The following is a 19,557-nucleotide window of genomic DNA, read 5'->3' on the forward strand; positions in this document are numbered from 1 at the left end:
ATCACTTTTTTTATTTGGTGAAGACAAGATAAAACTTAAATGCTCTCATCTCTCATCTCAAATTATGTGTTGACACCATCATTTTTTTATATATAACCTTATCTGTATTTAAAAGATTTAACATTTTTTTCAAAAATTTAGTAAAGAGTTAATTATTTATATATTACCATAGTAAAAATATTTTACGATTTAATTATATTTTTTAATAGTATTATGTTAATTATTTATTTAATAAAATAAAATAATATGAAAAATATGATTAGTTGTAATAAAAAACGTGTGGGGCTTTTGAAATTCTTATTCGACCTGATGGTCTTCTCTCTTTCTTGTGATTCCGAACGGTTACCTTCCCTGCAATGCAAGCACTGAATTCGTTTCCTACTTAAAGCGCCACTACTAACTTCTCTTCTCCCACGCAAACCGCATAATCATTTTCATTTCCTCTCAGTCTCACTCATCATCGCAACAATGTCTCGTCGCAGCGGTGCCTCTAAGCAATCTCAACCGTCTCCGGTGCCGTCGCATGCCGGGAGAGGACGCGGCCGCGGACAAAATCCTACCGTCGCCGCCGCCGCCGCCGCTCCTCCTCCTCCTCCATCACCGAATGCGCCAGCGGTAACCGCGCCTCCTCCGCCTCGCTCCGCCGCGGCACCTTCTCCGGTGAATGCTCCACCGTCGACGGCTCCTGCTACTGCCGCGTCATCGTCCACGGCGGTGGAGTCGCTGAGTTCCGTGGTGGAGAAGCAGCTGACTCTGGCGGCGCCGTCGTCGGCGAGGGCTTACCGGATCCCTGACCGGCCGGGCTACGGCAAAGCGGGACGGAGAATTCAAGTTCGTGCGAATCACTTTCAAGTTCAAGTCGCTGAGCGGGATCTTTATCATTATGATGTTAGTAAACCGAGGTTTACTCATGGATGATTTTTTTTCTTCTTGTTTTGAATGTTGGTTTGAGTAAAAGTGTCTGAGGCGTTTGATTGTGTGGTTAGGTATCCTTCAAACCTGAGATCATCTCCAAGTACGTGTGCAGGAAGGTTATTAGTTTACTGATTCAAATGCACCGGGAGTCTATGTTGGGAAATAGCATACCAGCGTATGATGGGCGAAAGAGTCTATTTTCTGCAGGACCCTTTCCTTTCGAGTCCAAGGATTTTATGATCAAGTTGGAAGACGACGATGAAAGTGGCTCTTCCACTGCTCCTGCTAAGTAGTTTTCTTAAGCTTTTGTTACTCATATTATTACTCCTCCATCCCATAATAAGCTTTAAATGAGTCTTTTTAAGTTTCATAACCGTTTTTATCTGTGAAAAAATAATCCAAGACAACACTAATAATCGTTCTTATAATTAATTAATTATGCCTGATCATTTATTTCTCATGGCATAGGACAAAGCGCGTCCGTGAGTACAAAGTTACAATCCGGTTTGCCTCCAAGACCGACGTTCATCACCTTAACCAGTTTCTCAAGAGACGTCAGCTCGACTGTCCATATGAAACTATTCAAGCTCTGGACGTTGTTCTGCGGGCAACTCCAACCGAAATGTAGGGTTTTTTTGAATTTTTTTTTTTTGGGTTGTTTGGTTGAATTTGGATTTCTAGCTTTTCGTCTTTTACTGACATGGAAATGGAATATTTTATTTCTTCAATGTAGGTACAATGTGGTGGGGAGGTTGTTTTACCACCCTTCTTTGGGGCGAACTGGTACTCTAGGCAGTGGTACAGAGTACTGGAGAGGATATTACCAAAGTCTCCGCCCAACCCAAATGGGGCTGTCTCTAAATATTGGTTGCTTCTACATCTATGCATTATTGTTGATACACATTGGAGTTAGATTCCAGTTTTAATAGCGATCATTCTTGTCTTGCAGATGTGTCCGCGAATGCATATTATGAGCCGATTCCTGTGATTCATTTCATTAACAAGCATTTTAATTTTGATATTAGAAGGCCTTTGTCGGATCAAGCCCGTGTTAAGGTATTTGTGTTTAGTTTTAAGATGTTAGTTTTTCATGTTGCACTACGCTTTGCTTATCGCTTTGCTTATGCTTGCCTGGTATTGATTTTTGTGAATATTATTATGGTTGGAAAGAATAAATTAACCTTGGACTTAGAGATTATGTGGTTACCTTCACTTTGGAGTTCTTAATTTTAATTGTTCTCTATATTTATATAGAGCATTTATTCTTGGAAATCATTGTTTTCTTTTGCTTGATTGTTTGCAGATAAGGAAATCTTTGAAAGGAGTCAGGGTAGAATGTAATCATGGTCAGAATATTAGACGGTATAGAGTTGCCGGCGTCACCAAAGAATCACTCAAAGACTTAACGTGAGCTAATTGTGATTTTTTTTTCTTTCTTGCAATTGAATGGGGACATCATATTTTGAAAGGATAATGTTTTTTGGTATTTCAGTCTTAATTAATTTCTATTGTTCTCTATTCTTATACATGATTGCATGTAGAATGCACAGGTTTATAATGTGCTTAATATATCTATTTATTTTGTTATTTGGTATTTCTTAGGTTTCTTGATGGCAATGGAACAAAAAAATCTGTTGTCGAATACTTCCACGAGCAATACAATATTATGTTTCAGTATTTGAGTCTTCCTGCTCTGCAAGCTGGCAGTGACACTAAACCAATTTATTTGCCTATGGAGGTTTATCTCTGCACCAGTCTATATTTATATGATACACATTAACTTGAAGTTGAGACTTGTGAGGTTTAGTATCACTTTTATTTTTTTTATTGTAGGTTTGTCATATTGTGGCTGGGCAGAGATACACCAAGAGATTGAATGAGGAGCAGGTATCTGCTCTTTTAAAGGCAACCTGTCAACGACCTCGTGAGAGGGAGAACAATATCAAGCAGGTACCTTTATTAATTTATTCATTTATGTGATGTGAGGAATGTTTTTCACACTATCAGCATTTTGCTATTTGGCAGGTTGTGAGGCAGAGCAATTTCAATGCTGACCAAATTGTGCGTCAATTTGGAATTCAAGTGAGGGGGGATCCTGCATTGATTGATGCTCGTGTTTTGACACCTCCAATGGTATTCTCAGGTTTATGCTTGACATAATTTAGCAGAGTTTATTATTTTATTTAATATCTAATTTTCTTTTGTTACTGTAGCTTTTATATCATCAAAGTGGCAAAGAATCTCGTGTTGAACCCAGGATGGGTCAGTGGAATATGATCGATAAGGTGCTCTTGTAGAAACTATTGCAAATGTTGTAAAAATGCTGTTGTGTTCTCCTTGAATGACTTATAGAGTATGGTTTCCTTTAGAAAATAGTAATAGTGTTAGTGTCTCCTTTATGATTTGAAGTTAATGTGATGCTAACTAATATTATAATGATGTTCTCTCAAATTCAATTTTAGTTCTTAAAGTTTATGTTGGAGTTATTTTATGTTGCGGAAGTTGTGATTGATGCTAATGGTTTGGTTAATGGCTTCATCCAACTGTTTTGTTTTATAGTTGATGTAAATGCAGTGAATTATTAAAGTAAATTAATTTCGTTGTATCCCAATAAGTTCTTTTTATTTTAATAACTTTTTACTGAACAACAGTTAATTATTTCCCTTATATTTTGTAGAAAATGATAAAAGGTGGTAATGTGCAATATTGGACTTGCCTTAACTTGTCAATGAATATCAGTGATGACATGGCCGGTAAATTTTGTGATCAACTGGCTGTGATGTGCACAACCAAGGGAATGGTATGACGTTAGTTGGTACTATTTGTTAGTGTGATTATATTCTGGCTGCAATGTTGACACTTTTCTTTATCTGTATACTATTTGTTAAGTGTGATTATGTTCTGGCTTGAATGTTGACACTTTTCTTTATTTGTATGCTAGCAATTCAATCGGACGCCTTTACTGCGTGTAACCCATGGTCAACCTAATCAGGTTGAGAATGTACTTGTGAATTTGAATAAGCAGTGTATGTCAAAATTAGCCAACACAAACGGGAGACTCCAATTGTTGATAATAATTTTACCTGATGTAAAGGGGTCTTATGGTGAGTGTCTTCTCAATTCAAATTGAACACTCTGATTTGGTTATATCATTTCTAAACTTTTTTTGTATTGGCAGGAAAAATAAAGCGTATTTGTGAAACTGAACTAGGAATAGTATCTCAGTGTTGTCAGCCAAGACAAATTGTAAAGTCGTCGAACAAACAATATCTTGAAAATGTGGCCCTCAAGATAAATGTTAAGGTTGAAGTTATCCAATGAATAACCCTCAGTTTCGCTTATTGATTTGGTTTCTACTAAATTGTAAACCTGTCATCGTTGATTATTCAGGTTGGTGGTAGTAACACAGTGCTGAATGATGCAATTGCAAAGCAAATCCCTCACGTGTCTGATAAAGCAACATTGATCTTGGGTGCGGATGTAACACATCCACAGCCAGGGGAAGACTCTAGCCCTTCTATTGCTGCAGTAAGCTCACTTTTCAGCCCTCTATGCAAGCATTATATTGTGCACCACTTTTAATCTGTTAAATTGTTGAATGTGTTGGTTTAGGTTGTGGGATGCATGGATTGGCCTTTTGTTACCAAGTACAGAGGAGTTGTTTCTGCCCAGCCACATCGGGAGGAAATCATTCAAGATCTTTTTAAATCATATCATGATCCGAATAGGGGAGCTGTGTATTCAGGAATAATCAGGTACTGGGTACTAATGTGCTATTGCCACTTATCAAGAGAAATCCTATTAATTTGGGTACCTCTTTTATTGTAGGGATTTACTTATGGCATTTCGACGTTCAACTAACATGAAGCCAGACAGGATTATATTCTACAGGTTGGATTTGGTTTAATTTTAATTTTACATTTTTTGCTTGTTTTTTGTACATATTTTATTCTGTAATTTATCAATTTGTCTACAGAGATGGCGTAAGCGAGGGCCAATTTAGTCAGGTTTTGCTTCATGAGATGGATGCTATTAGAAAGGTATGACTCGTTGTAGGTTTGCTTCCTACTTGAGGATAGCAGTGTATTTTATATCTAGTTAACAACATAACTGATGGTCAAGCACCCCATACTGAAGAAGAAATCCTCGAACTTGCTGCTTTTTGTTTATCCTCTATGTACTTGCTTTGTGACTTTCAATAAGTTCCTTGCTGCTCCTCTCATTTATTTTTCCGTCTTGATGAACGATAAATTTCTTGTTTCAGGCTTGTGGTTCACTTCAGGCGGAGTATTTCCCTCCTGTTACTTTTGTGGTTGTCCAGAAAAGACACCACACACGCTTGTTTCCTTTTGAACACGAACGTCGTGATCAGACAGACAGAAGTGGAAATATAATGCCAGGTTATGTATCTTTCAGCTGTTTCACATTTGGGAAGTTGCCTCCTCTAACCCCTCCTTTCTCAGTTTTACTGATTTCAAACATTTTCTTTTTGATTTTTCTATTTTTAAAGGGACGGTTGTTGACACATCCATTTGCCACCCTCGGGAGTTTGATTTTTACCTCAATAGTCATGCTGGAATTCAAGTATTATGCATTCTTGCTAAGATTGATCAACTTTTGTTTGTCGTTTTTTTTTCCCTCATTTTTCGATTGCTCCATTCATATTTCGCAGGGAACTAGTCGTCCGACTCATTATCACGTGTTGTATGATGAAAATAATTTCACCGCAGATGAGTTGCAGAATTTTACAAATAGTTTATGTTATACGTAATTCTTCTTCTATGCCTATGCTATTGCTTTTGCTTTTGTTATCGCTACTATTTTATTTCTGTTGTCATTACTCCTATTGCTTTTTGAAGTTAATACATTTACATGTTATGTTTCAGCTACGCAAGATGCACCCGATCAGTTTCAATAGGTTTGATTCTATTTTTTGTATTGTCCATGTCTTTGTCGTATATAAGTTCAGGTGAATGATTCATTCTTTGTTTGCAGTTCCTCCCGCGTACTACGCGCACTTGGCTGCATTTCGTGCACGTTACTATATAGAAGGCCAATTATCCGACGCCGATTCATCAACTGAAACTGGAGGTAGAAGAGCAAACTTTCAGGTTGTATTGCCATCTGTCAAGGACAACGTGGCAGATGTTATGTTTTTCTGCTGAATGCATGCGGAAGCGGAAGCAGCTTTTGCTTATCAAGAAACATGCTTTTTTGATGTAGAATCCATGGTGTTATTCAGCATCTGATCCGCATCTTTTTTTGGGCCTATAGTCATTTTGCTATTTTAATTTTGTCTTACACCAAAGTACTGTTTGCTCTTGGTCCAAATATTGTCCTCGTTGCTACAGCAATTTGATGCAACTTTTGCTGCTTGGATTATGGATGTGAGTTTAATCTGAGTAGATAGTTCACAAATGTGTATCAAATGAGAAATGGAACTCTTCTACATGTCTACTTAACAGTTACTATTCTCCTAGTTACCAATCAATGAAATACTTATTAATAGTATATTTTTATGCAATGAAGCAGTTATTAGGTAATACTATACTGAATGAATGAATATGACGTTAAAACCGAATTTAAAAAATTGAGCTCTAAATTTATGTTTCGGAATTTAATTAATAAATGTTTACATTTCGTCATTTCTCTGTACTCATTCGGTTACGACAAAGGATCGTACTAGTAGTATCGAGGCTTTCTTGTGACAATCTTTTTTTTTTCTTTCCAAATTCAGTGAAATTATTTGATTATTGATTCATCAAAGGCTTTTTATTTTCTTTAATTTTATTTTATTTTATTGGTATTTACTTATGTTAATTTACTTTTTATTTTACAGCAATTTATCTATGTTTATATATTTAATATCTATGTTACATATATATTGAATAATCTTCCTTTATTCAGATGGGCTTTTTGTTTCTTTAAAAAACAACTTCCGTATTCTAATTTATATTTTGAATATTTGGGGTTATTTATATTAATTTGGTTATCAATGTAAATGTAGACGAATAAACTTTTATATTAATTTGGTTATATTTAATACTAGAAAGAAAAAATTGTTATCCAATGAACTTATCTAGCTTGGACAGTATTTGTCTTATGTAAAAGATGTGATCACTATCTAATTTTTTTACAGTGATTTATGTTTTATAGCAATTAAGGAGGCTTCATTTCAACTCAACATTTATTTATGGGAATAATATATTTAAGAATTAACGAAGAGAATGACTTTCCGGATATTTTTTATATATAAGTTGGATTAATAAAGATATTATTTATTTTAATGAAATTGAGTGCGAAAAAAATTAAAATGAATAAAAACAAAATTTTAGTTGTTACATCATGGCATTCAATTAACACACTCTCTTTTGAGAATGTTTTATGTTAAAGAATAAGATTTATATATTTATTAATTTCAAAAAATATTCTTTAATATGACAATATATATATATATATATATATATATATATATATTCTTTGTTTATATATTCACTTTAATTTTACACATAAATACATGTCATAGAAAATTAGTGTAATGCGAAAAAGAAAATTTATATGCTTAAAAAAAGTGTTTGAGTGGACTTGGGCAATGTTGTCAAGATCATAATCTTCTAAAGAAAGCATAAGATGATAGTTAACTGTGATAAACTTTAATTTATAAACAAGGGCATTAATGTTTTTAACATATATTAGAAGCGATACATTTATGTCAAAAGTAAATCTATTTAGATTTCGTTTAATAACTTTATATCAAATTTTAACGACAGTTAAATTTAAAATATTTAATATATAGATTAAGTTTATAAGTTTTTTTTAAAATTTGAAACTATTTGATACTTTGTTTCATTAATTCAAATTGATGGATAATCATAAAATCATTTTATATGTTGATTTTAATTAATAAACAAAAATATCAAATAGTTTTTAAATTTTTTTAAAATTTGTAATCTTGATTTATGCATTAAAAACTTTAAATTTAACGGTTAAATTGTTAAAATTTGATGTATAACATAAATTATTAAATAAAATAAATCTAGATAAACTTACTTTTATAATAAACGGATCCTCTTCTCTCTCTCTGTATATAGTTCTAGTGTTAAATTAATTAAGCCTAATAGTAACAATAATATAAGGATAAGTTTGATTCTATAATATTTGTGGGCATGAAAAATTACTCGGTATAAAGATTTTCTTTCTAAATATATAGTGCTAATTAAGATTGAACTATTGTTATTTGAACTTCAACTATTAAGAAAAATTCAAGTCTCACGTCAATTAGAGATAAGACAATTAAAGAGAATATACGTGAAAAATAATCATTATCTTATAAATTAATTTTGTAAAGTTGAGTTAGGCTCAAATTCACTATTCTAAGATCAATCAGACGAAAAACTTAGTTTTATGCATCCTTTTGATATATCACCACAAAAACAGCATGGACATATACAGGACCTAAATTATACCTCTTATAAATTCTGAATTAATAATACTCGAGTTTGCCACATTCTTTTCACTTGGGAGGCTCCTCCTCTTCCATCAGTGCACTTTAAGAAAAAGGATTGTCTCTTATTGATTAAACGATAGAGCAAAAGAGAACCTCACATTAGAAACCCTGGTAGAGACACCCGTGTCACTCACATTATAACTTTTGACAATAACTTGACTATTAATCTCTTGTGTGTGTGTATTATATATATATGAACCACTAGGGTTAGCCTAGTGGTTTAGGATTTAGGATTTAGGACTAACCTAGGGTTAGGTGGAGAGGGGTTGGGATAGTTAGAAGCATGAGGATCTAGGTTTAATCTTCATTGCGATCATCTTTGTAATCTTTCCTATCTTTACCAAAAAATAAAAAATAATATATATATATATATATATATATATATATAACTATTATAAAGGGGATATATTTTGGTAACCACTCCTTTGGTCTCCACTTTTTAGTAGACCATTATACCCTTTAAAATATATATAAAAAAAATACTCTTATATTCTTTCTAAATAAGTATCTGCAACTTTTAATATTTGTCTGTGTGTAATTATTAGAGGCACAAAATGCCTCAACCCCTCTAGTATTTTATAAAGGGGATACATTTTAGTAACCACCCTTTTGGTCTTCACTTTTTAGTGGACCTTTATACCCTTGAATGTAAAAAAATTTATTATATCTTCTATAATTTTTAATATTTTTCTGTGTATAATTATTAGAGGCACGAAGTATCTCGGTCCCTCTAGTATATATAAAAGAGGATCCGTTTACTTCAGGAGTAAGTCTATTTAAATTTACTTGGTTTAATAAGTCATGTTCTGTATCAAATTTCAACGATCCAATAATTCAATTTAAAGTTCTTAATGCATAAATCAGGTATGCAGATTTTTAAAAAATTTAAAAATTATTTGATATTTCATTTCATTAATTTAAATTGACGGATAATCATAAAATTATTTTATACATTAACTTGAATTAATGAAACGAAATATCAAATAATTTTCAAATGTTTTAAAATTTATAGATTTAATTTATGCATTAATAACTTTAAATTCAACAGTTAGATTGTTAAAATTTGATGTAGAACATGAATTATTGAACAGAGTAAACGGATTCCTCCCCTTACTCTTAGATTATATATACAAAATTTTATATTAATCCAAGTTGATTTGATACTTTATTCTTATAAAATAAAATTGATATAATATATATATTTCAAAATATACTAAAATATGAACACTTTGATTACCTTTAAATTCTTGTTCAATTTTAACAAAATTTAATATACACATATAAAGTGAGATAAATTTTCAATATAACGATTAGATTTATAAAATTCACAATTAATTAAAATTATTGAGCGGTTGTAATATTTAGTAAAAATTACACTGGTATTATTATATCCCTCCTCATATATATATATATATATATATATATATATATATATATATATATATATATGTACTTATTCCAAGAATAAGTTATTAAATAATTTATGTTTTATACTAAATTTTAACGATATAATCATTGAATAAGTTTTTAATATATAGATCATGTTTGTAATTTTTAAAAAAAAATTAGAAAATTATTTGATACTCAATTCAAATAATTCAAATCAACGTATAAAATATTTTCACGATTATCGGTCAATTTGAATTAATGAAACAAAGTATTAAATAATTTTTAATTTCTTTAAAAGTTTGCAGACTTGATCTATACATCAAGAACTATTAATTTAACTTTTGAAGTATGTTTAAGTGTATATATATAAAGAGAGTAGGAATTCACTTCCTCTAAGAGTAAGTCTACTTAAATTTATTTCACTCAATAACTGATATTATACATTAAATTTTAACAATTGAACTGTTCAATTATAAGTTTTAATGTATAGATCAAATCTATAAATTTTAAAAAAATAAAAATTATTTAATACTTCATTTCATTAATTCAAATTGACAAATAAGGTATTTTATAAGTTGATTTGAATTATTAAAATGAAGTATCAAATAGTTTTTAAGTTTTTAAAAAATTGTAAACTTGATCTAAACACATAAACACAAATACACAGATACAAACATAGACACATAAACATGCGCATGCACACGTACATGCACATACACATGCCCACGCACACAGACACATAGAATATAAGGAATCCATTTATTCAAGTAAATCTACCTTAACTTTTATAAACGTAGAAAACTCAAAATGAAAATGGATGTGCACCTATTTAATATTTATTAAACTACTAAGAAAAATTGTTTCGGTATTTGACAAAAAAAATATTCCTTGTAAATGAAAAAACAAAGAAATTTTTTTTCACATGCATATTTACAACTTTGGAAATTTACACCTCATTTTGTCTTTTACAAGTTACAACAATGCAAGTCATTTTCCCACATAAAGGTCACAACCCTCACTTAATGAACAATCATTTATATTTAGAATTTCCTCACAACAATACCTTTCTCTTACTACAATAAGAACATATTTAGGTTTGAAAGTATTTTTAAAAAAAAATTATTAAAAAATAAAAAGCATTTTTCAATATAAAAAAATCTAAAAATGGCACATGCAGCTTTTGCCATGCTCACCGGCCAGGTTTTCGGTAATGCATGCTGGACAAAGAATTCAAGTTCGCACCAATCATTTTCAAGTCCATGTTGCTTGCGAAGATCTCTCTCACTCAAAATATATATCATTACACCGTTAGTAATATATTTTAAATTTTTATATTTAAATGCTGCAGTTGTTTGTTCGTTACACTCTTATTCACCCACATTTTATTTTCATACTATGTATACTTATTAATTTTAAATTTAATTTAATAGTTATTCTAAAATAATTATTTATCAATAGTCTCAAATTACTCTTATTGACAAACAAAATACTTTTTCTTAATTTATTTATGTATTTAATTCATTATTTTAAATTTTATTTCAAAATTAAATTTTAAGAAGATATTAATAATTTAAAAATAATTTTATATCATAATATAATTTATTTATTATACTAGGAGAAATACAATAAACCTATTTATTTGCCTATGGAAGTTTATCTCTGCACCACTCTCTCTATTTATACTTTATAATACACATCAAATTGTTAATTTGTGTTATATTTAAGACCTGTTTATTATTATTATTATTGAAGCTTGTCAGATTGTGGCTGGGTAGAGATACACAGAGATTGAATGAGGAAGAAGTAAGTGCTCTTTTAAGGGCAACTTGTAAGCGTCCTCATGAAAGTGAAAACTATATCAAACAGGTAACTTTGTCATGTATTGTATGTGATGTGATATGAGTGTTTTTCTGGCAATTAGTATTTTACTATTTAGCAGGTTGTAAGTCAGCGAAATTCAACACTGACAAGTATGATGGAGGAACCAGCATTGATTCATGCTCGTGAAGAAATCATTCAACATCTTTATAAATCATATAAAGATCCTAAGAAAGGAATTGTGCATTTGGGAATGATCAGGTACTGTGATTGATGTGCAATTGCCTCTTCTGTACGTGAATCCAATTGATTTTCTTCTCTCTTTCTCTTTAGGGATTTACTTCGGGCTTTCCATATTTCAACTGGGAATAAGCCAGAGAGGATTATATTCTACACATAGGAATTGGTTTAAACTTAATGTTATGTGTACTGGGGAATGGAATACCCCTTGGGCCAGTGCACAACTTGAAAGGGTATTCGACTACAAGGAAAGTCGGACAGTCATCACTATCGAAGCCACGTCATCCTAAGCCGAGCAACCACCCAAAAGTCACGAAGGCTAAAGGTCGAGTATCAATTCGGCTAATGCATAACCCGAAAGGGTATTCGGCTATAAGATAAGCCAAATACTCCCTATTATTGAAGCCACATTACATTAATTTTGGTTAGATAATAGAGGTCCATGTCAGCCTAGATTAAAGTATAAAACTCAAGTTATTAATCCCTTAATTAAAAAGGTCTGTCAGACCCAAATAAGTCACTATAAATACAATATTGATGAGACAGAAAGACAGACATGATTATTTAATACTACAATATTTATTGTTCTGTACCGAGTATTGACTTGAGCGTCGAAGTGTCTTTGCAGATACCTTTCCCCCTTTTCGGGACAAGGATTCAGGAAGTTATCACCTGAGCTTAGAAAAAAATCAAATGTCAGAAAACATCAACGTAAGAGTATTTCCGAGAAGAAATCATGTATTGTGCTTGCAATGTACATATTTAATATAAGTTTAATTGTACTTTTTATCATCTAATTTTCAAAGTTTTGCAACAATATTAGTTGATTAGTGATGTGATATATTATTAATTAATAGAATATATTGATTGTTAAAGTGAAACGTTGACTACTAATATAAGTTGATGATACAACATATTAATAATTAGCATTTTAAGTTAATAATTGATGTATCACGTTAATGATGAATTAATGATAATAAATACCTAATTGATGAAATAATAAAATTTGCAAAAAAAAATTAAAAGTTTGGTCACAAACTTCTCAAAATTATGAGAGATAAAGGTATATTAATATAGGGATGCGTAGCAAGTTTCAGAAATTCACAATTATCATTATTTATTTTTTTAAATGAAAGCATGCTACCTTTGTACTTTACACACTATTCTAGTACAAACCATTAAAATAGTGTTGGTAAATTTTAATCATAGAATTTGGTGCAAGAGAACTTAGTTGTTGTTTGTAGTGTAATTCAATGAATTTGATATTAACCACGTACAAAATACGAACTTCAAAATTATATATTTTCAGAATTTTGGTGAAAATCTGTTATTGTATAAATTTCTGTCTCTTCACTCGACTTATTCAAGCATCACGTCATCTGTGATGAACTCATGTCACTTATTCATCTATCACTATATTGTTAGAAGTTGTATCTTTCACTCATTCTAGTAGGAGAAATATTATCAGGAAAATAATTTGTAAAAAAAAGGGAACATTTTAATTTTCATAGCCGATCAAATTATTTATATTTTTATTAATTATTAATAAAGCATAATTTTTATTTTCACAAGTTTTTAATTAATACTTGAACTTATTTATCAATCATCGAGAAATGAAAGATAGAAGAGCGCGAGAGGAGACAAACAAGAGAAAGAAAATTTTCAAATTCTTTATTCTTTTTTAAAATTTTACAATTTTATGTAAGTAAAATATTTTGATAAATTATTATAATTTTAATTTCTTTATAAATTTTCTCTGTAAATGAAATACTTCACCACAAGACATTTTAAATTCACCAAAAAAAATAAATTATTCTTGTAAAATTATTCATCCAAACACACAGCTAGGAAAATTAATTTCTCTAGAACTTGGGAAAAATTGAAAGAAGCTGGCATAAGTATAACTTGTATTTGCGATTCAATCAATAATCATGTTAATTTACAATGCTACCAAAAACAAAACCCTGAGAGACATGGCTAACCAAAAAAGTGGTAAATAAGCACCTGAAGCTAAAACAGACAACCCTATTGTGCAGAAGAAAAAAAACCAAAAACAAAAAGAAGCGATAATCAAAGTAATAATGTGTGGTCTTGCCGATTGCACCAATTATATGCCGGCAAGAGAATATACATAGGAAAAAACAGAAAATGTGTTACAATTCGACATATATGTTACAAGAATAGTGTTATGTGCATGAAGAGAGCAAGGAACAGTGTCTTTATCAACATGTGAGGTCCATCACGTGAACAAGTGCTGCCATTTATCTCTCCTGCATCCACAAATTCACTTCTTCCCCTACCGGCTGATGCAGACACATTAACCGGCAATGAACCTACATTTATGAATTTATATTGAAAAAAATATATCAGAATATAATGTAGCTTAAAAAATATATACAACACAAACTTGACTTTGATTCTTTCCTATCCTAAAGATACCTCGGAATTCTCAATAAGCACTTATAGGAGAAAGAGAATGAGAAGGTAAAATGAATTAATTATAAGTTAAAATCAAATTTTGGAGAAACTAAATAGAAGAATTTATATAAATTAAGTTATACATATTAATTTCAACTTATGAGAGAAATTTAATTCATATTATCTTTTAAGTGTTTATTCAGGAAAATTTGTCTAAATTGAATCTAGAATCATATGTTGTTTGCAATGTGCCTTCAATGTAGTCATTTTGAAACTTACAGTCATAATTAGCCCATCCAATGCGCTGACCAGCAAGATCATAGACAAATATTTTGTCTTTTAGTACGAGGTCTGATGCAAAAAGAGGATGCAATGTTGTCAGTATCATAATTTTGAAGAAAACATAACATGATAGTTACCCAATCATAAACGAGAACAATATTTGAGTCGATATTCTGGCAGATTGAGAATATACACACACTACAAGTTCTAGAATTTAAGCCCCAACAGCAGCAAGAATGTAAGGATTATAATTTGATTATATACTATTTGTGGGCATGTATAAAAAAAATAATCAATATAAGGATTTCCTTTCTAAATGTAAGCTTTAAGATCCAACTATTGCTATTTGAACTTCAATCACATGAAAAACTTGTTTCGTGCATCCTTTTGATATATCACCAAAGTCCAAAAAACAGCATGGATATAGGACCTAAAGTTTCCAAACTAGCATTATACCTCCTAGAATAGTTACACTTTGACCCGGGATTTTCTGAAAGCCAATACACCAAACTGATCCCTCGCCCTGTAGAATTACGCAAATTAGAGAAAGAATAATAGTAAGATGTATATGAAAAATAAAGGCAGATATTTAGTCAAAGCAGCAGCCAAAAAATGACCAGAAGAACAGGGAAGTAGCTCTGAGATGTGTCCTAAATAAATGATAAAAGTTCAGTTGTAGAAATGAGAATTAGAAGAGACATAGCAATTTCCTTCTCAAACCCTACCTTTCATGGAGCATCCAGAAGGGAGTTAGCAAGGCATAAAATAATAAGACAAACAAATATAAGAAAACTACAAAAAGAACTTAACAGAAGTTGCTAGCGCAGGATAATTTTGCTATACTACAACAAATGATTGGATATAGGTTTAATTATCTTTTTAGTCTCAATAGTTTCATAAACTTTACCTTTTAGTCTTTATGGTTAAAAACATTCTATTTTAGTCCCTATACATACCAATTTTATTTCCTTTTTAGTCACTGGTGTCTATTTCTATAAGGACTAAAAGGAAAAATTTTATGCAACTATAGAGACTAAAAGGAAACAAAATTGGCATATATAGAGACTAAAATATAATATTTTTAATTATAAGGACTAGAAGATAAATTTAATGAAACTATAGGGTCTGAAAGAGTCATCAAACCTTGGATATATCATATATGTACTATTAATATCTTCGTAAATCATGTATTCAATACATTTTTTTTTTAGATAATGTATTCCATGCATTAATCCTAGGATATTGAATAAAATAAAATTAGTGTTTTAATACTTACAATATAATTCTGCGGCATAAGGTAGTCCTGTGGTCTTAAAACCAGAGATGCACCACCAGCAAAGTTCAGACTTACTTGCGGGAAAATGTCAACATTACTAAACACAATATAGCCAGAAAGAGATAGATAGTGTCAAAACCTTTTATATTTAGCATCCATACATGAAAGGAATGTCAGAAATCAACAAAATATCAATGAACAGTTCAACTTAACCTGGAGGTGGTTATTAAGTAACACTGATTTCCCCTGGAAAGAACACTGCGTACAGATTGTGGAATAGCAGCTGTAATCTGCATCACCAATAATTTCGCTGTTATTTATTGATAGTTTCCTAAGAAGAAAAAAATAATGTCACTATTGTCAATCACACATGAAGAATCAACGCATTATCTTTATTTATCAATTGGACGAAAAGAAGTTACCTAACATAACTCACCGCATTGACAAAGGGATTGTAAGCCTCTTCTGCAAGGTATGCCAAAGTTGTTCCGGAATCAACAATGGTACCTCTGTTGTTTGATGTAGCAAAAACTGCAGGATCAATTGGTAGAATTTGGCCATTAACAGAGATGCTCTGAAGATTTAAATTGTAATGGGGCCTGAAATATTTGCCAAGAAAGCAATTAGTCTATAAATAAATACCATTCTTTCAAAGCCATTTCAATACAAATAAATTTTTGTAGTAATATGTTTGAATTAAAAAATTCTTATTCAACTTCTGCATAATATTTAAGTAAGCCATAACGAATGCAAATTGTTGGTAAAAGAGAAAAAAAAAATGTAACCATATAATAGATAGTAAATCTAAAATTGTGCCTGAATCACTATTTATCTATAAATTCCTGGTAAAAAAGAAAACTCTTATTGTACCAAATGACACCAATTAAGAACTACGCACCCACTGGAAGGAAGGTTGACTTAGATGTTTAGCTGTCAAGCTATTCAATAATTCAAGGCTTAAATCAATAAACCAAGTTTCACCGACTTGAGGTAAAGATTAGGCTTTATACAAGTAGAAATCAATTTAAGAGTATCACCAGCTTAAACAAGAAGTAAATGACTCTGATTCATGATGGAACATGTTTTCCTTCTGGGTTTTGATGGCTGATTTCAATGTTTTTGAGGCTTAACCATTAGCACAATATAAAATAAATAGGATCACTTGATCAACCACTAACCCATTAATGAAAATTCCTTGACCTTACACAAGGCAACTTACCAAGAGCAGGCACCCAAGTACATTGCAAATATTGAAAACATTCTATCCATCCCATAGTTCTACAGCTGTAAATTGGTAAAGCGAAAGACCATCAAAGTGCCAAATACTTATCTTTAGGTGAACATTTTCACAATCATATTCCTATCTGGTGTGCTAGATATTATAAACTGAGATTTTATTTATTTGTCTTATTAGGCTCCTACGAATAAGGGCAAGAAGCTCCATCTGCTTAACAATTTGCCTTTTCAATCTCATACAAAAAAATCAACAGAAGTCAATACTTCAGAAAAAATTTCAATATTCAACTCAAATATATAATCCAAAGGATAAATATCATTTTAAAATTTCACAAAATCCATTAATATAAGTTGCATTTACAAAAGAATCCAGGCTATAAAACAGCATGCATACAGAATAAGTGGACTAAATAATTGATATGAAGAAATTAAAATGTAGCATATACTCTAATTAATGAACGTACTGTGATGGAACAAGTGGACTAAAAACTATGTTTGGCTCCACAATCTCACCAAGAACCAATACGCCACCCCCACTATTATCTCCTTTCAGGCAATGTGAGAACACTCTTGGCGCTATTCCTTGCGATGAGAGCTGGGAGATGACAGACAACCCTTGTTGCCCAAATCCAAATATCCCGTCAACCGCTCTATCAGACTTTGTTAAGTCCCCAGTTTGCTGGTTGCTACAACTGCTCCATAGCACATTATAAGGCAATGCTTTTCATGTTTAAACTATTAAATACAAAAAGGGGGTAGGGGAGTTCACTAAAACATAGACATGCTACTTTTAACCATTTCAGATTCATGATACAACAACAACAACAAAAGTCTTATCCCACTAGTTGAGGTCGGCTATTTCAGACTCAAACCATAATTGCTTACCCAAAAACTACGGATGCCGAAGAATTTGTTGTCAAGGATCCCTCAAAGATACTGGCAAAGTGCATCAAGTCCGACACATAATAACCTGATGTCCCACTACCATCTCCATACTGGAATGTGTAAGTGCACTGGTTGCTCTGACCAGAACAGCTTGCATCTGAGGACTGTACTCCATTCCTACACCTTCGGTCCGAACAAGATATCAATGAAGATGTTGATGAACTCCCAGGGTCAAAGTAATTGAGCTGAATCTGCAACCAAATCCAGCAATGATGATATTCAATTACTCACTCACAAATCCCAAAAGTGTATCCTTTATCTTATTGTTATACTAACTGTGTACTGAATCAACTATTTAATAAATAGGGAATAAGGAATCAAATTTACTGGGAGGCCACTTGTCTGGGGACAACCATTGCAGGACCCACAACTAACCCAGAGAACATCACTGCCAGTGTCAATCTGCACATAAAATTCCCTTGGAGGAGTACCCAATTTCACCTTTGTAAAGTAAAGCCTGGAAAAACCACAAATTTAAAAAAAAAAAAAAAAAATTGAATCAAGAGTACAAAACACAAAGGAAAACAAACATAAAGAAATTCAAAAACCATACATTCTTCTACTTTATACAATTACAAAGAAAAGTAGAAAACTCTTTTTTTAAATTAAAGCATAAAAAAAGTTCATAATTGAGAGGCACATGAACAACCAAACCACTCAATCTTTTTTTTTTTTTTTTTTTCAATTTAAAACACCAAAATAACTCATTGGATGACACCCAAGAGAGAAATTGATCGAAAAAGTAGATAAAAAAGCAAAATTGAAAAAAGGGGTGATAGAATTACCCGACTTGTGAGGGATCGAAGGTGCCTTTGACAGGGAAATTGACAACGTAGTTAGTAGACTGCAACATTCTACGATGTCTGAGGCTGTCCCACGCTCTGAGCTGACTCAGCTCCACCCCGTGATCCGAAGGGAAAGCTCTTTCCAGCGTGAGGGTCACCGGGGAGGCGGAGACCGCCGCCAGAAGCGCGGCGGCGAAGAGAAAAGCGGCGGCCATTTGGTGTCGGTTGGAAAGCGTGGGAGAAGGGAAAGCAAAGTGGAATTGAGAGAGTGATGCTAATGGAATATGAGAACAAAAAGCAACGCAGCGCAAAAATTGGTGTTGATGTTTGTGTACTTCATGATCGTGATTCTAGAGAGAGAGAGAGTGTTGTATTCTAAGTTCTAACTTATAACCTCAACGAACGAACCTGCAAGTTACAGATTGCAAGTTCCGTTCAAATAATGGATTACGTAAAGTTTCTACTGCTGCACCAAGACTCGCGCATTTACTGTCAGCGCTACATTCCTTCAAATTATTTTTTTCTAATTTATAAATCATATTGTATACGTCTCATTATTAATTAGTTAATTAAATATATCGATTTATATTCATCAACTAGTTTATAAAAATTAATTTTGTGACATATTCTTAAATTAATTACTTAGTTTATAAATTTTTATTTAACATGAATTAATTCTATCAGGCACTTGAGACAGAATTTGTTGTTTATGATAATTTACTCAACAATAAGTCAACAACATATAG

At 31.8% G+C, this 19,557-nt stretch overlaps 2 protein-coding genes across 3 annotated transcripts; one reads left to right on the top strand and one right to left on the bottom strand.

Annotated features, from left to right (window-relative positions):
- The first annotated feature begins 312 nt into the window (after positions 1–312).
- AGO5 (Argonaute family protein) lies at positions 313–6,426 on the top strand. The gene is made up of 22 exons (XM_020358659.3): positions 313–888; positions 987–1,204; positions 1,384–1,539; positions 1,649–1,782; positions 1,865–1,971; positions 2,219–2,322; positions 2,518–2,653; positions 2,749–2,865; positions 2,941–3,048; positions 3,129–3,200; positions 3,593–3,715; positions 3,857–4,019; positions 4,094–4,218; positions 4,306–4,443; positions 4,528–4,670; positions 4,744–4,806; positions 4,892–4,955; positions 5,180–5,315; positions 5,426–5,499; positions 5,588–5,682; positions 5,802–5,833; positions 5,911–6,426. The coding sequence occupies exons 1-22, from the start codon at positions 469–471 to the stop codon at positions 6,078–6,080; spliced, it is 2,898 nt and encodes a 965-aa protein (XP_020214248.1). The 5' UTR covers positions 313–468; the 3' UTR covers positions 6,081–6,426.
- Positions 6,427–13,764: 7,338 nt separating this feature from the next.
- LOC109798793 (aspartic proteinase 36) lies at positions 13,765–19,263 on the bottom strand. Of its 2 annotated transcripts, XM_020359190.3 has the most exons (10): positions 18,812–19,261; positions 18,354–18,483; positions 17,967–18,217; positions 17,546–17,773; positions 16,282–16,444; positions 16,059–16,135; positions 15,846–15,942; positions 15,026–15,092; positions 14,567–14,638; positions 13,765–14,202 (listed from the first exon to the last, which is right to left on the bottom strand). In XM_020359190.3, the coding sequence occupies exons 1-10, from the start codon at positions 19,024–19,026 to the stop codon at positions 14,042–14,044; spliced, it is 1,461 nt and encodes a 486-aa protein (XP_020214779.1). In that variant the 5' UTR covers positions 19,027–19,261; the 3' UTR covers positions 13,765–14,041. The 2 variants fall into 2 exon arrangements, with proteins under 2 accessions (XP_020214779.1, XP_020214780.1); XM_020359191.3 differs by lacking the exon at positions 17,546–17,773 and having other exon boundaries at positions 18,812–19,263.
- Positions 19,264–19,557: the final 294 nt, after the last annotated feature.

This window comes from Cajanus cajan, chromosome 8 (genome assembly GCF_000230855.2).
Source record: "Cajanus cajan strain Asha chromosome 8, NIPB_CcT2T_4, whole genome shotgun sequence".
NCBI classification, from domain to species: Eukaryota; Viridiplantae; Streptophyta; class Magnoliopsida; order Fabales; family Fabaceae; genus Cajanus; species Cajanus cajan.

Bases quoted from the DNA above. Each gene is read 5' to 3' on its own strand.
- AGO5 (XM_020358659.3), top strand. From the start codon at position 469: ATGTCTCGTCGCAGCGGTGCCTCTAAGCAATCTCAACCGTCTCCGGTG. The intron at 2,323-2,517 runs GTGAGCTAATTG...GGTATTTCTTAG, and splicing joins GAATCACTCAAAGACTTAAC to GTTTCTTGATGGCAATGGAA. The intron at 4,020-4,093 runs GTGAGTGTCTTC...TTGTATTGGCAG, and splicing joins TGATGTAAAGGGGTCTTATG to GAAAAATAAAGCGTATTTGT.
- LOC109798793 (XM_020359190.3), bottom strand. From the start codon at position 19,026: ATGGCCGCCGCTTTTCTCTTCGCCGCCGCGCTTCTGGCGGCGGTCTCC. The intron at 18,484-18,811 runs GTAATTCTATCA...TGGTTTTTCCAG, and splicing joins TTCGATCCCTCACAAGTCGG to GCTTTACTTTACAAAGGTGA. The intron at 16,136-16,281 runs GTGAGTTATGTT...TTGGTGATGCAG, and splicing joins ACAATCCCTTTGTCAATGCG to ATTACAGCTGCTATTCCACA.